General features: G+C 34.2%; 1 protein-coding gene across 1 annotated transcript; it reads left to right on the top strand.

Moving 5' to 3' along the window:
* The first annotated feature begins 1,643 nt into the window (after positions 1–1,643).
* Positions 1,644–13,138, top strand: SLC7A5_4 (Large neutral amino acids transporter small subunit 1). Its single transcript, XM_051215414.1, has 9 exons — positions 1,644–1,767; positions 2,970–3,442; positions 4,527–4,652; positions 5,494–5,762; positions 6,887–7,087; positions 8,099–8,248; positions 9,292–9,376; positions 10,018–10,110; positions 11,946–13,138. Exons 2-9 carry the CDS (start codon positions 2,974–2,976, stop codon positions 11,996–11,998), a joined length of 1,446 nt encoding a protein of 481 aa, XP_051065915.1. The 5' UTR covers positions 1,644–1,767; positions 2,970–2,973; the 3' UTR covers positions 11,999–13,138.
* Positions 13,139–13,400: the final 262 nt, after the last annotated feature.

Below are 13,400 nucleotides of genomic sequence, written 5' to 3'. Positions count from 1 at the left end.
CAACCACGATCCCGCTCCCCGCGAGATTCAAACCCAGGACCTATCGGTCTCGCGCCAGGCGCTTAACCAACTAGACCACCGAGCCGGCATCCAATGGTATTAGTGTCTAACATCAACCAATCCACGAAATCGCGCGACCAACTTCCAATTTACTGAGGTAGATACCTGTCTCTACCCAACACCGATTAGCTCCACTGGTCACGGCTTCTCACTAGAACTCCGAGAATTCCTTCACGAAGCTAGTCACTAGTGAGCACATATTAATTATCAGTATAGGGGTTGTGGGGGTTGTTAAGTTTTTTGATTGAGATCATGAATCAATTGATGTTAGACCACCACCTATGAACTGAGGACATTATCTCACTACAGTTTACTAACATTTATTTTTTTATTATTATATATATGTAGGTTCAAACCTGGGGTCACGGTGATCCACTGCAGCTAGATAAGAGGTCATTTGCTTTCGGTATAAAAAGTAAAGAGCCTAGGACAGAACCTTACTCCACTCCACTGAAAACTGGTATCCGGGTGGAGCACTTCGAATTTACATATACTTTCTATCTACGACATACTAAGAAATCCATAAGCAATTATAAAAGAAGTCAGGCAATGCCAAGATTTTCTAGCATCAGTAGCAGTCCATTTGTTTGCACTATGTCAAATGCTTTATTGAAGTCTCTGTGACAACATCCACTGATTTTCCATTGTCTAGAACCTTGATCTAATGCTCCCTTGCTATAGAGAAATGTGCAGTGCAAGATAAACATTTTTTTGAGCCATGTTGCCTGCTCTTTAACAAGTTGTCGATTCCCACGAATGTTAGTATGGTCTTTTTGATTACTATTCTCAGTATTTTAACCACGACATACCTTGGTCAAGCGACATATTGAATATCACGATCAGTCGGACTGCAATACACTGTGCAATATTTCTCAGGATTTTAGGGTGTAGTTCATCCGGTCCTATTGACTTTACCGTATCTATGGTGCTAAGAGCCTTAAGTACATTGTCTTGAACAAAGTCAACGGTGTGCAGACGGTTTGTTGACTTTGTATGTGGGTCTAGTTCTTTGTCTACAATAGGTCTCTGTGTTGAAACTTACCCGAATTAGTTTGACATAGCCTTTGCTTTTTCATAAATGAAATGAATCCATACCCCTTTCACTAATGCCCATTAGTAAATTATCCAGTTTTTAGCCGATGCTGCAGAGTTCAGCGCTTCCATGTCTGCCTTCCATATGTTAGGACGGACCGGCGCAACTGTTTGGCAGGCCATCTCAGCCATGAACTTGAATGAAATGGCTGCATGATCACTTCTCCTTAGGGGTGGTAGGAAAGTCATTTGACCGACATCATCACCGTGTGTGAAGACTAAGTCCAAGAGAGACTAGAAGCTTCGCAATTCATATCTAGTGGAACTTCAATATGCTGTAATAAAGCTAGTGCAATTGTGGTTTTTAACAGTTTGCAATCAAATGACGTTGTTGATGAACCTACTTCTATGTTACCTTTGCAGGTACAAACGAAGTTGACTCTGAGTATTGCTTATTGATCGCCAGTATAATTACCTCGCGTGTTTGACCATTTAGTTCTTTTAACAATAAAATTTCTAGGATTATTTGGTTTGGATTTTGCAAGTGACTCAATTTGTTCTTTGAAGCTTCTAATTGTTTAAACTGCTGACGAAGTATTTACAAAGTATTTATAACATATCGTGCGCATTTGATGTTGCAATTGAGAGCAATAAGAGTCTCTCTTCGTTGTGATTGTCAGTTTCTTGGAAGCTACTTGATTAAAAGTTTCATTGAGTTTTTAATATATGTCTGTCATTTTTCATTCAGGGATTCGAAACGGTCTTGATAACCAAACTGTGTAAAACTTCCATGATTGAAAAATAGTGATTTGAAGCTCTCTTTATCTGTCGATGTAAATCATCACTAGAAGTTTCAGAACTTTAAATTTGATGCATCAACCTTGTACAATTTCTGAAACGATCTTTCACTTCACTTGAAAAAGCTTGCGAAATTTCAGGTCATTTAGGTGCTAGCCAATCTTCATTGAGGTATGCAATGTTTGTATTTGAAAATGATAAAGTAAGAGAGTAATCAAATGCCCATGATCGACGATATGCAGTGAAGACTTCCAGTTTCATCGGGTTTCTAATATATGTCTGTCATTTTTCATTCGGGAATTCAAAACGGTCTTGATCACCAAACTATGTGTAAAATTTCCATTTAGTTGTGCCGAGAGGTTCATAATTATTTGACGAACTGAGTTTTTTGAGACTTGGGTCGACTTATTGAAAATCCAGAACAACAGGATACGCCTTTTAATCGAGATATATTTTCGACAACCATAATTCCGAAATTGTTCGGCAAAATGTCTGTCGAGATAAAAATATATTAAATGTATATTGGTAGAACTGTGTTTTATTTCGAAAAATATAGTCAGCCCAAACTTAGCAGTATTTTCTCACCTTTTGTATTGGAGAATTGTACAAATGTTAGTGTAACTAACTGAATTAAAAGAGCGGTTGTCTTTGGGAAAACCACCAATTTGTCTAGACTGAGATCTCTTAAGATAATTTGGTTGTATTACAGACCACATATAACTTTTCATTCATATTCTTCCTGAATGTCAAAGTTTATGACTGAAGATATGATGGCTGAACATTTGAACCTAAGTATTTGGCTTAATTTCTACTGACCTGATGTCATAATATATCTATCGTCTTCGATTCCATCTCACTTGTATGGTTGGGTTGTTCAAAATCAAGGTGGAAATAGTTTCCACTTTTTGATGAATTCTGGTGAGTTTAAAGCTAATTTAATCTTACTTCGTGAAAGATAAATCTCTGAAAGACATACGATTGAAGTCAAACATATTTTATGACTTGCGTTATTTTATTTAAAGTCGTTTGGCCACTTTATACTACTGTAAGTGCAAATTATAATGTATTTTATATTGTAGTGGCATGGCAGAAAACAAGAAGTTGGATGATGACGTCACCGTTGTCGTAGATAAACCAGATGATGTAAAACTGAAGCGATCTATTGGTATTGTAACCAGTATCACCATCTTAGTAGGGTCAATGATTGGCTCAGGAATATTTGTCAGTCCTACTGGTATTCTGAGGAACGTTAGAAGCATAGGAGCTACTCTTATTATATGGGTTGCATGTGGGATCTTCAGTATGCTCGGGGCGTACTGTTATGCAGAACTTGGCACGATAATAGAGCGATCCGGAGGGGATTATATTTATGTATATGAAGCATTTGGACCATTTATTGGATTTTTGCGTTTGTGGATGGAAGTCATGGTTGTAAGACCTGTAACTGTCGCTATCGTGGCTTTAGCATTTGGGGAGTATGTTGTTGTACCTTTGTATCCAAACTGTCCGCTTCCCATTATGTTGGTCAGGATTTTGGCGGTTTTATGTATTAGTATGTTTAAAAATATTTCCCTACAGCGTTTTTTCCATTTTATCAATTAAGATGTGCTCAATTATATACTCAAACAACATTAACTCGTATGCACTGTTATGGATAAAATGCACTGTTTGTATTTTTGAAAAGCGAAGAATGAAGGCAGTTGTTAAGATGAGGATACTCGACAAAGGTCCTCATAAAATGCAGTTTTATAACATAGCAAAGAAAAACCCTGCTGGGTGAGAGTATAACAGTAGTGATTAGCATAAAGCACTGGTTATTAGCTACTTCGTTCCTTGAAATGGGTAACTTGAATCATTCCATCAAAATTCATTTGTTCTTTAAATTTGAGTAGAATATATTATTTGGGAAAATTACCATAAATCCTGATTTTTTTCGACATTCTCGCCAAATGTGTATGATCTGCAGGGATTTTAACGCAAAGCATGTACGACAGAAGAATGACGAATGAGATTAGTGGTGGACTAAAACCAGTAAAATTGAATAAAAGTTGTTTGAGTGATAAGCGATAAGTGCAGAAAAGTCTCAAAATGTGTATAGACGAAATACGGATCAGAAATTTGAAAACTGATGACAGTTAAATTATGAGTTCTGAGTGAATAAAGGAAAACTGAGAAGTGTTAATTTCTGGTGACTGTGTGCCTTCAATCGTAAATCATGCTTTTGACAGACTTGCAAAATGACAATGATTTAATCATAATTAATACCAGATGAATTCAAATGTATTACATCAGTAAACATTCTGTATATTTTTTGACACTAAATATTTTGATTAGTTGGCTTATAGATCTCAATACTACTGGTAGTTACTAAACTATAACTTCAGTAAACTGTTTGAAATAAATAATATATTCTAGTCATTGTTTACATAGTAAACGGTTCGTTTATTTTATAATAACTTGTCAAAGTATCAGTGGAATCGATAGGATACTGGAAGTTCACCTAAAAGAAGGTTGTACAGTTAGCTATTTTCATTATTACTGATGATGTTTCATCTGAAGATATTTAGAACGATCACATTGGTGATATTTTAATGCAAATGTTCCAATTTATTGCCATCTTGTTTCATTTTGCTTAGCATTTTTAAGCTTCGCCAATTCCTTTTTAATCAAATTTTCAACCAGAATACAAGATATATTTACATTTGCGAAACTTGCCGCTCTTACAATGATCATTGTAACCGGATTTGTACAGATCGGATTTGGTAATTTAGTTATATCATTCTTTAAAATTATTTAAATTGCCTTTTGTTATCTATAATAATTACAGTCGGTTTTGTTTTGTGATTTTTGTTGAACTATGTGTGGTTCAGTCTTGACATTAAGATTTTATTTATGTGCATCATTCAGGAGTTTCTCATTTCAGATGATGTGGTCATTCAATCTAAAATGAATGGCAACAAGTGTGTTAAGTTAGTCCAAAATAAGAGTGATATTTTGTTTACAGAATAGTGAGTGTTGTATAAAAGTTTTCGAAGAACAAAACTGTACGACTGTATGTGATAAAACGCACTTTGATGAGTTTAAAAATTCGCAATATTTGCTATCAAGCTTGAAAAAGATAATCTTCCCTGTCTTTTCTCAAGAATACGCATAATTAATTAATTGATTGAATATGTCTTACATTAAACGTTGTTTCAATGTAACAACCTTTGAACACTTCATTTCTGTTATCGCTCTGTGACTATATGACTTTTCTAATAACATGTCAGAATACTTTTATTTTTTCAAAGATTTCGAACTGAATAGAGTGATTCTTCAATAAATTGTGAATGAATAAAATGATTCTTTGTCCCCTTTACGTCTGTTATCCTTCGTGGAGTATAGGCCACTGAATAGTATTCTCCTGTTCTGTGTTCTCCTTTGCAGCTGTTTCTAATTACTGTTAGCGATTCACTGCGATTTATCTCTTCTAAGCAATTCATTAAGATTTATAATCTCTATGTATTTGTGATTGTAATCACTGTTTATGCTAAGATATATTTATTTATTTAGTAAATTCATTTAGGTATCTTGCATTGTACTTTATTGCTTAACTTTTTTTAGGTCGTTATGAAGGGCTGAAAGAACCTTTCGTCGATTCAAACTGGAGTCCTGGTAAAATAGCTAATGCATTTTACAGTGGTTTATTTGCTTATGGTGGCTGGAATAACTTAAATTGTATGGTTGAAGAAATGAGGAACCCCAGGAAACATTTGCCCATAGCAATTGTGGTATCGTGCTTGCTAGTGACCCTACTTTACACAGCTGCTAATGTGGCTTATGTGACAGTCGTACCAGTTGCAGAGATGTTGACCACAAGAGCTGTGGCTGTGGTAGGTGGAATAGTAATTTTACTGGTGTATTGATGCTTTTAATCAATTTTTGTATTAGCCGAGAATATTACTAATGCAGTTTCGCCGTTCATGATCACACCATCTTGGACAGTTTAATACTTTATTTTAGTTATTGTCTCGTGCAATACAATTGGGGATTGTAGAGGTGTCTATTTAACAGACTTGATCGCATGTGTACAAATAACGCCATTGATGATGATGTTAGGTTACTAAATAAAACAATAATGGAAACTGGGTATCCTCTGAAATTCATAAAAAGATAGAAAGTTCATGGTACAGTGAGACCTACTATATCTTTGGCAGGGGAAATGCCTGTCTACATCGCCTTACCATTTAGAGGTGATTCAAATGGTCTTTTATTGAAACAAAGACTTAAATCAGTCATTAACAAGACATATTATGCAGACAATGTCATTACCAAGGAAACAACAAGGTTCATGCCTCATCGAAAACCTAGAAGAATACAAAACGATTGAGTCACATTCCACTGTGTTTACCAATTTAAATGTATTTGTGATCGCACACAAACATAAGTAGTAATAGTGATCTTAAAACTAGGTTGTGTGAACTTGTACCCAAATGTCTGGAGAAACAAATAGAATCAAATGACCCAATAGGAATAGAGGATAAACATCCATCATCCCTTATTGCCAAACTCATAACTGAAACAAGTCATGAGATTGATCTTAACCCGGCTTTTGTGGTGTTGTACAAAAGTGCATATGGGTGTATACTAAGGTTTATTGAAGCCTTAGGTATACGAAAATTCAAATCCCCTCTGTGTATTCAAATACAGTTTGTTCTCACCACAAACGTATCCTGGTAATATTAGCTTATTGTCCAGAGTGATGAGGTTTCATATTGTTTTCACATTGTTCCGTTATTATTCCTCATTTCCTCTTACCCTCCATTTCTAGTCTAGTTGACTTTTATTTTTATATACAAATGTTTTTGACAAGTACATGTGATCAGATTGTTCGAAATGTTTTGCGCTAATATATCACATCGTTCTGATACTCTTCAGCTTCTTATTACACTATCGAAATTACTGAATAAGTTGGATTTACTTTGAAACCATTTTTTCCGTTTACTTACAAAAACAGACATTTGCTAATAGAATATACGGAATGTTTTGGTGGATAATGCCAATATTTGTTGCTTGTTCAACGTTTGGGAGTGCTAATGGAACTATATTAACTACATCGAGAGTATTTGTTGCTGCTAGTCAGCGTAAGCAAATGCCAGCGTTTATCAGTTACTTGCACACGGATCGATTAACACCTCTTCCGGCTGTTCTGTTCACTGTGAGTTCCTTGCATAACTACATTTGTCGAACATATATATATAATAAAAAGTATTTGCATCCTTACAAATCAGTTAGTACGTTTTAAATGTGAACATTTGATGTCTAATTTGCAACAATATCAAATGTGTTTAAACTGGTTGTAGGGTGACATTTATTGATAATAAGTTTGAAATTGTAATTAGATTATGGGTCCCTTTGACAATAATGGCTTTGTAGTAATTGAAACACACCAAGACCAATGATTTTCATTCTACAGTTTCAACGAAGACTACGAATGAAAACATAGTTTAGACTAACTTTAATTGGTGAAGATGAAATACAAGTTTGAAAAGAGACATGAAACCTTTGAAAATTAACTTCAAATCTACATGATAGATTGTCCCAATTCTTTATTTCTAGTCATGTAATTGTGTATAGGGTTAAACGTTTTAGCTGATGAGGAGTTTTGAAATAAAGTAATGAAATCATTTTAAACTTCAAATCTTACTGTTCCTGATCTGTTCAAAATTCAACTAAATAAGTATTGGTGGCTTTATGTAATATTATGTTTTTGGTACAATACAGAAATCTCAGCACGAAGGATCTTAACAAGTTTCCCTTTCTTATTTCTTGATCGACCGTTGTGATAAATGTTGAGTAGTTGCCAGTTATATGTTAGCAGTTCAGGACTCGATATGTGAATAATCTACATTGTTTTCGATGCATATTGCTGGCAACCACGATGTCTCTGATTGAGCTCTTTTGTCGCTTTTACAGCGAAATGTGGTAAACTTTTGACAAACGTGCCTGAATAGGTTATGTGACTAATAGGCATAATGGTGTGTTACGACAAACAAAAAACAGAAAATTTGTTGAAATATCCAGATGTCATGAACAGGTATTCTGGATATTCAAGCAGGCCGCCTACTTGATTATCACTATAAATTGTGATTTACATGAATTACTATTGTTCAATGTGTGTAATGTGATTCTATTGCTTATTTTTAACTTTTACTGATTACTCTTTTAGTGTATCATATCAATAATTTACTTGCTTGCTGGAGATATTTTCACACTTATGAATTATATGGGTTTTGTTCAATGGTTGGCAATCGGTCTTTGTGTTCTGATTGTAGTAATTTTCAGTTTTACTCGTCCTAATATTCAACGTCCGGTTAAGGTAAATTAAAATTTCTGAAGTGGGTTTGCGATATTATTCCTTAAGATTATATGATCATAATGAGAGAGTGGTGTTGTGGATATTGTAGTAATTTAATAATTGAATTGATGAGTCAATTGAAGCTAGTCCACGGTGAAGGTGGCGTAATTTCGTGGATTGGTCGAATTTAGACATTAACACCGTCAGTGGTCCAAAGGTTAAGCATTCGCGCTCCAGAATAATAGGTCCTGGGACCGAATCTCGTGAGGCGGGATGGTGGATGTGCACTGCCGAGGAGTTTCATTCTAATATGAAACGGCCGTCCAGTGTTTCCAGGTTTTCCATGGTGGTCTAGCTGCAATGGACTCACGAATCTAATAATTACATTAATATACGATTGCATAAAATTGTTATTAATCATGACTAGTTCTAGTTAACTTTTCTTTTGGACAACTTTATTGAGTTGTACAATGTCAGCATTGGATTGTTATGTTAGCTTTTGCGTCAATTTAAGCACTGCATCACTACTTTTTCTTTCAACCATTAGTCTTCTGTTGGAAGATTCGTTCTGTACGGTGTTGAGATTAGACATTTGTTTTATGGACTGACATAAAATTAGAAAAATCTTTTTAAAGCTGTTACATTGATGAAAATTTTGAAGCAAAGCATTAAAATCGTTTTAAACCATTGAAAAGATCTTTTCTACTATTGATGTAGTGAACGAGAACACACGTGGGGACAGTCGAATGTAATTTAATGCAACATTAAAGAACATCTTAGTAAAATCTGAGAACCATACAATGAATACTTCATTTGCAAAATGTCAATCAATCGTCATAGACTTCTTTGTTTCTGCATTTCCTTACCAATCGCTTTCTGTTCCCGTTCTCTCCTCCTTCACCTTCAGCTGCCAGACATTTTATTCCTGACTTGAGTTATATATTACTTATGTCGATATACGTAGCACACGCCGCGCTACCATTTAATTCAATATTTTTAACTATTACTAATACTACTACTATATCATAGAATTTTTATTCTTTCATTATCTATATTTATTACAGGCTCCTATAATATTCGCCATTATCTACTTAGTAGTTACTGCATCTCTGTTAATTTTCTCTTTTTATGGATCACCTCAAGAATCATGTAGGTCATTTGTTATAAATTATGTTCTATAAATTCGTATGTTTACTTTCTGAATGTAGGAATGACAGTTCGTTATATGATTCAACTATGAATGTGGAGATTGAATTTCAAACAACAAACTAATCAGCCATAATCTCATAAGTAACTAGGTTCGAGTTAGTTAGTAAGTTGTAAGCTACTGAGTTGAAATGGCGAGAGACGAGATCATAACTTATCAATGACATTCGCGCAAAATCGTGGTATATTGCTAACGAAAACTAATGTTAGTAGAATAACCGAACTAAACTTTTACTATTCATTGGTACAGAAACCGACATTTGTTCACAAGACCAAAATATCGCATGTATTTGATGTTATAGCTTGTTGTAGCCCTTCATTGTTGAGATAGTTCAGAACTAAGAAAAATCTAGTTCAGTTTTCCTATGGTTCTTCTTGTCGGTTATTCCTATGTCACTTTATGACTTAAATCATGATCGAAATTGAAGTTTTATGGAAAACTATCTGATCTGCACTACTGAAAGATGAAGTAATGTTCTCATCATTTTAGTTGAATGGAACTAATTTCACGAATGGTTTATTTTCCTAATATAACAATGATTACATCTCTTTACTGAATTTTCGATTGTCTTATCCCTTTGTAGTATATGGTATTTTGATCATTTTAACCGGTATACCGGTTTACATATTCGGTTGTGCGTGGAGTCCTAAACCGAAATCATTTCAGGAAAAAATGAGTAAGTAATTTTGTCAAGTCACATTCCATATCACATAATTGAAATATTTTCGAACGTTTTCGGTCTAACTGACCTACCAGTTATTGGTTTATTTAGTCAGTTTCGAGTTACACACTTGTTTTATCTGAGGTCTAGAGACACTACCTGGTTTCGCAAACGTAAATAAGTGTAACGGGTCTGCATATACAATCTTATACAGCCATCTATATGTTGGAAAAGTGGTTAATGATTATATTTGGTTTCAGGAGAACTATATCATCTCAGCTATTTCGAATTCTGAATAACACAGCTAAACCATATGATGCAACTATGTAGATGCTCAAAACTCTTTTAACCCAATACAATTATAAATACTTTAACATTTGAGTATTTGACACTACTATACATTTTATGAATTTAATCAATTTGGACATCAACACTTGAGTTAAACGGAAAGAAATTATGAGGTTTGAGTTAGGTATTAGGTTTAAATAATTCAATCTTCTGATTAGATCTCCAAATCTAAGTATTGATTTCTAATAATTGTTGCTATTTCAGGTATGTATACAAACATCTTATGTGTTAACTACTAATACACATGCCTTAATAAGCTCTAGCCAGTAGTTACTGGACTTTCATTTTCTTTACTGTGAAAATGTTTTTCAGCTGTTATTAAACTAGAAAAGAGTATTTTCTCAAGTCAAATGATAATATTCATGCATTCAATGAATGACACATGATGTTTCTTATTAGGTCATCCATCGGTCAACAGATTGGCAATAATAACAAAAATAAAATTTATCAGAACAGTGATAGCGAGGACAATAAGTTTCAATACAATAATCCAATAGTACAATAATATGTCAGGTGGGACTTTTTGTGGATATTGCAGTAACTTTAGTAGTTGAGATCATGAGACCAATAGATCCTGTGTTCGAATGTCGCTAAGCGGGATGGTAGATTTGCACTGGTGATTAGTCTCTCAATAGGAGTAAACGGCCGTCTAGTGTTTCTAGGTTTTGCATGGTGGTCTATCTTCAATTGACTCATGGTCTCAACTATTAAAACTATTATAATATCAACACAAAGCCCCTTCTGATATTATTCAACATATGCTCACTGGTGACTGGTATTTCCTGGAGTTATAATGAAAATCAGTGACCAGTGGAGTTCAACCGGGTCTGTTGTGTGATATCAACTCACTGAAGACAATGGCGGATGTGTAGCTCAATTTTGTGGATTAGTTGAAGTTTGAATAGTTTACAACAAGTAACAGGAATAGTTTTTTAATGAAAATATCGATTGTTTTCTATTGCAATACAAATGGTAAGGAATTAAATCTAAAGATTATATCTAGTCCTCAGATTCTTAATATACCGTGTATAACTTGGGTACTCGAATGCTAGAACCCTCCAAGTCCCAAACGAGAAGACAGAAGAAGATTGCAGAAAGTGCTTGCTGGGCAAGAATCCAAATATACAGAAAATCATGTGTATTTATAGATGTTAGCATTTGTTAAGTCAACCAGTCCGTGAAGAGGCATGTTACACTACTGACCAATAATGGCATGTCACGTTGATGTAGTTCCTGGAAGCCGTCCCAACAAAACCTCCATATAACTTCCATTGATCTTAACAAGTTAATATGTAATTGACCTGATAAAAATTATCATATGTGATAAAATCATTCCAAAGTTGTTGAAATGATTTGATGATGATGATGATTGAACTAGACAAACTTGTTTACGAATAGCTGAATTCAACATCATCGAATCAGTTGTAGATTTTGTTGATATTCTCCATCTTCTTCTTTGTTTTTTTGTTTGTTTTCATTCAATGTTTTGTTTATTTTTCCAGTAAACATCACGATTGGATTACAAAAACTTTTCCGTATTGTACCATCCAGTTGAAGATGAAAGGTAAAGCATAGAATTATTGTGTATTGTTAACATTGTTAAACAGTCATTTTGTTGTGCTACCCGAACACTCACTTATTGTATAAATTCACCGTATGCAAAAAGACAATGTAGCCTATTGATTAGTTTTCTGTTTTTTTAACGCCTTTTTTGTGAAATGCTACATTCACTTCATTTAAAAACAATGAAGCGATCAACGTTGATAACCGATGTCCGGTTGCTCTTCTTCCTGGACTGCAATAGTTTTGTACATTTTGTCTACTTGTGATTGAAATTTCTTTTTGATCATTCTGTTCTTGTTTTGTTTTTTCATTTGAATTTTTATATTTTCAAAATTATTTTCCTAAAAGTTTCTTGTGACTTGACTGGTGGTTACGTAATGGGAAATTTTGGGCATTGCTAATTGAAGACACAACTTACTTATTTAGTTACGCCTGTTACTCCCAATGGAGCATAGACTGCCGACCAATATACTACACAAAGTGTATATGATTTGATTCTGTGTCTCTCTCTCTCCTTCTTATTTCTCATGAGATTTAGATAAACAAAATATATGTAAATTGTATGCTAACAACTGTTTTTCTTTATTCAATCTATGGTTATATATTGTCTAAGACGTCGATGACCAAGTCGTTTGGAAAGTTCCAACATTGAATGAAAAGTTTCTAACGTTTACTTCTTAAAGATGTTACTTCTGCTGAGCTACACTGTTTGATTACATGCTGCTGTCATCTAGACAACATAATCACTGCAACCATACAACCTATCACATAGAACATCATACTACCCAAGGGATCTACTCTATCGTTAACGCTTTCCATGCTAAATTAGTCCTAATAAAACTTACTGACTTTTGTCAAAACCTTTGCAATATTTAATTGCTTGACAAAAGCATCACTCATACTGATTCACAATAAGAATTTAATTAAAGACTTTCCCCGCTCACGTAAGTTATTGTTGTTTTCAGAATGATTGAGTGAAAGGAAGAGATGAGACTGACAAAAATCAACAAGAAGTTTTAAGCACAGGAATCATATTTAGTGACGCATAGAATACGTTTGAAGCCCTTATAGAGTTCTGTACTTTATCAGGATTATAAGCTGAATTCATTTCATTTAAATAGTTATATGCATGTTAAAATTATCCACTTAATTGTTTTAGTGCTAAGGAATGCTTTGTGGCATTTGAGTCAATAATGAGAGATGCAATGCTGATTGATTGATTGATTGATCTATGTATAATTGCATTATAATAAGATTCATTATATATTCATTAGTAGATCTTTTATAATTTCCTTTATTAATTTATAGTAGACTATAAATGGGCACTTAGATGGATGCCAGATCAAGTAAATGTATGTAGTTGTGACTTATTCATGTACTCAAGCATCTACTCA

Source organism: Schistosoma haematobium, chromosome 4 (assembly GCF_000699445.3).
Source record: "Schistosoma haematobium chromosome 4, whole genome shotgun sequence".
NCBI lineage: Eukaryota > Metazoa > Platyhelminthes > Trematoda > Strigeidida > Schistosomatidae > Schistosoma > Schistosoma haematobium.
The sequence above is the reverse complement of the archived record's forward strand: the minus strand, read 5'-3'. Positions and strand labels throughout refer to the sequence as shown.

Excerpts from the sequence above, each read along its gene's own strand:
- SLC7A5_4 (XM_051215414.1), top strand. The coding sequence starts at position 2,974 with ATGGCAGAAAACAAGAAGTTGGATGATGACGTCACCGTTGTCGTAGAT. Across the intron at positions 7,088-8,098 it reads TTCCGGCTGTTCTGTTCACT|TGTATCATATCAATAATTTA; the intron begins GTGAGTTCCTTG and ends TTACTCTTTTAG. Across the intron at positions 10,111-11,945 it reads ATCATTTCAGGAAAAAATGA|TAAACATCACGATTGGATTA; the intron begins GTAAGTAATTTT and ends TTATTTTTCCAG.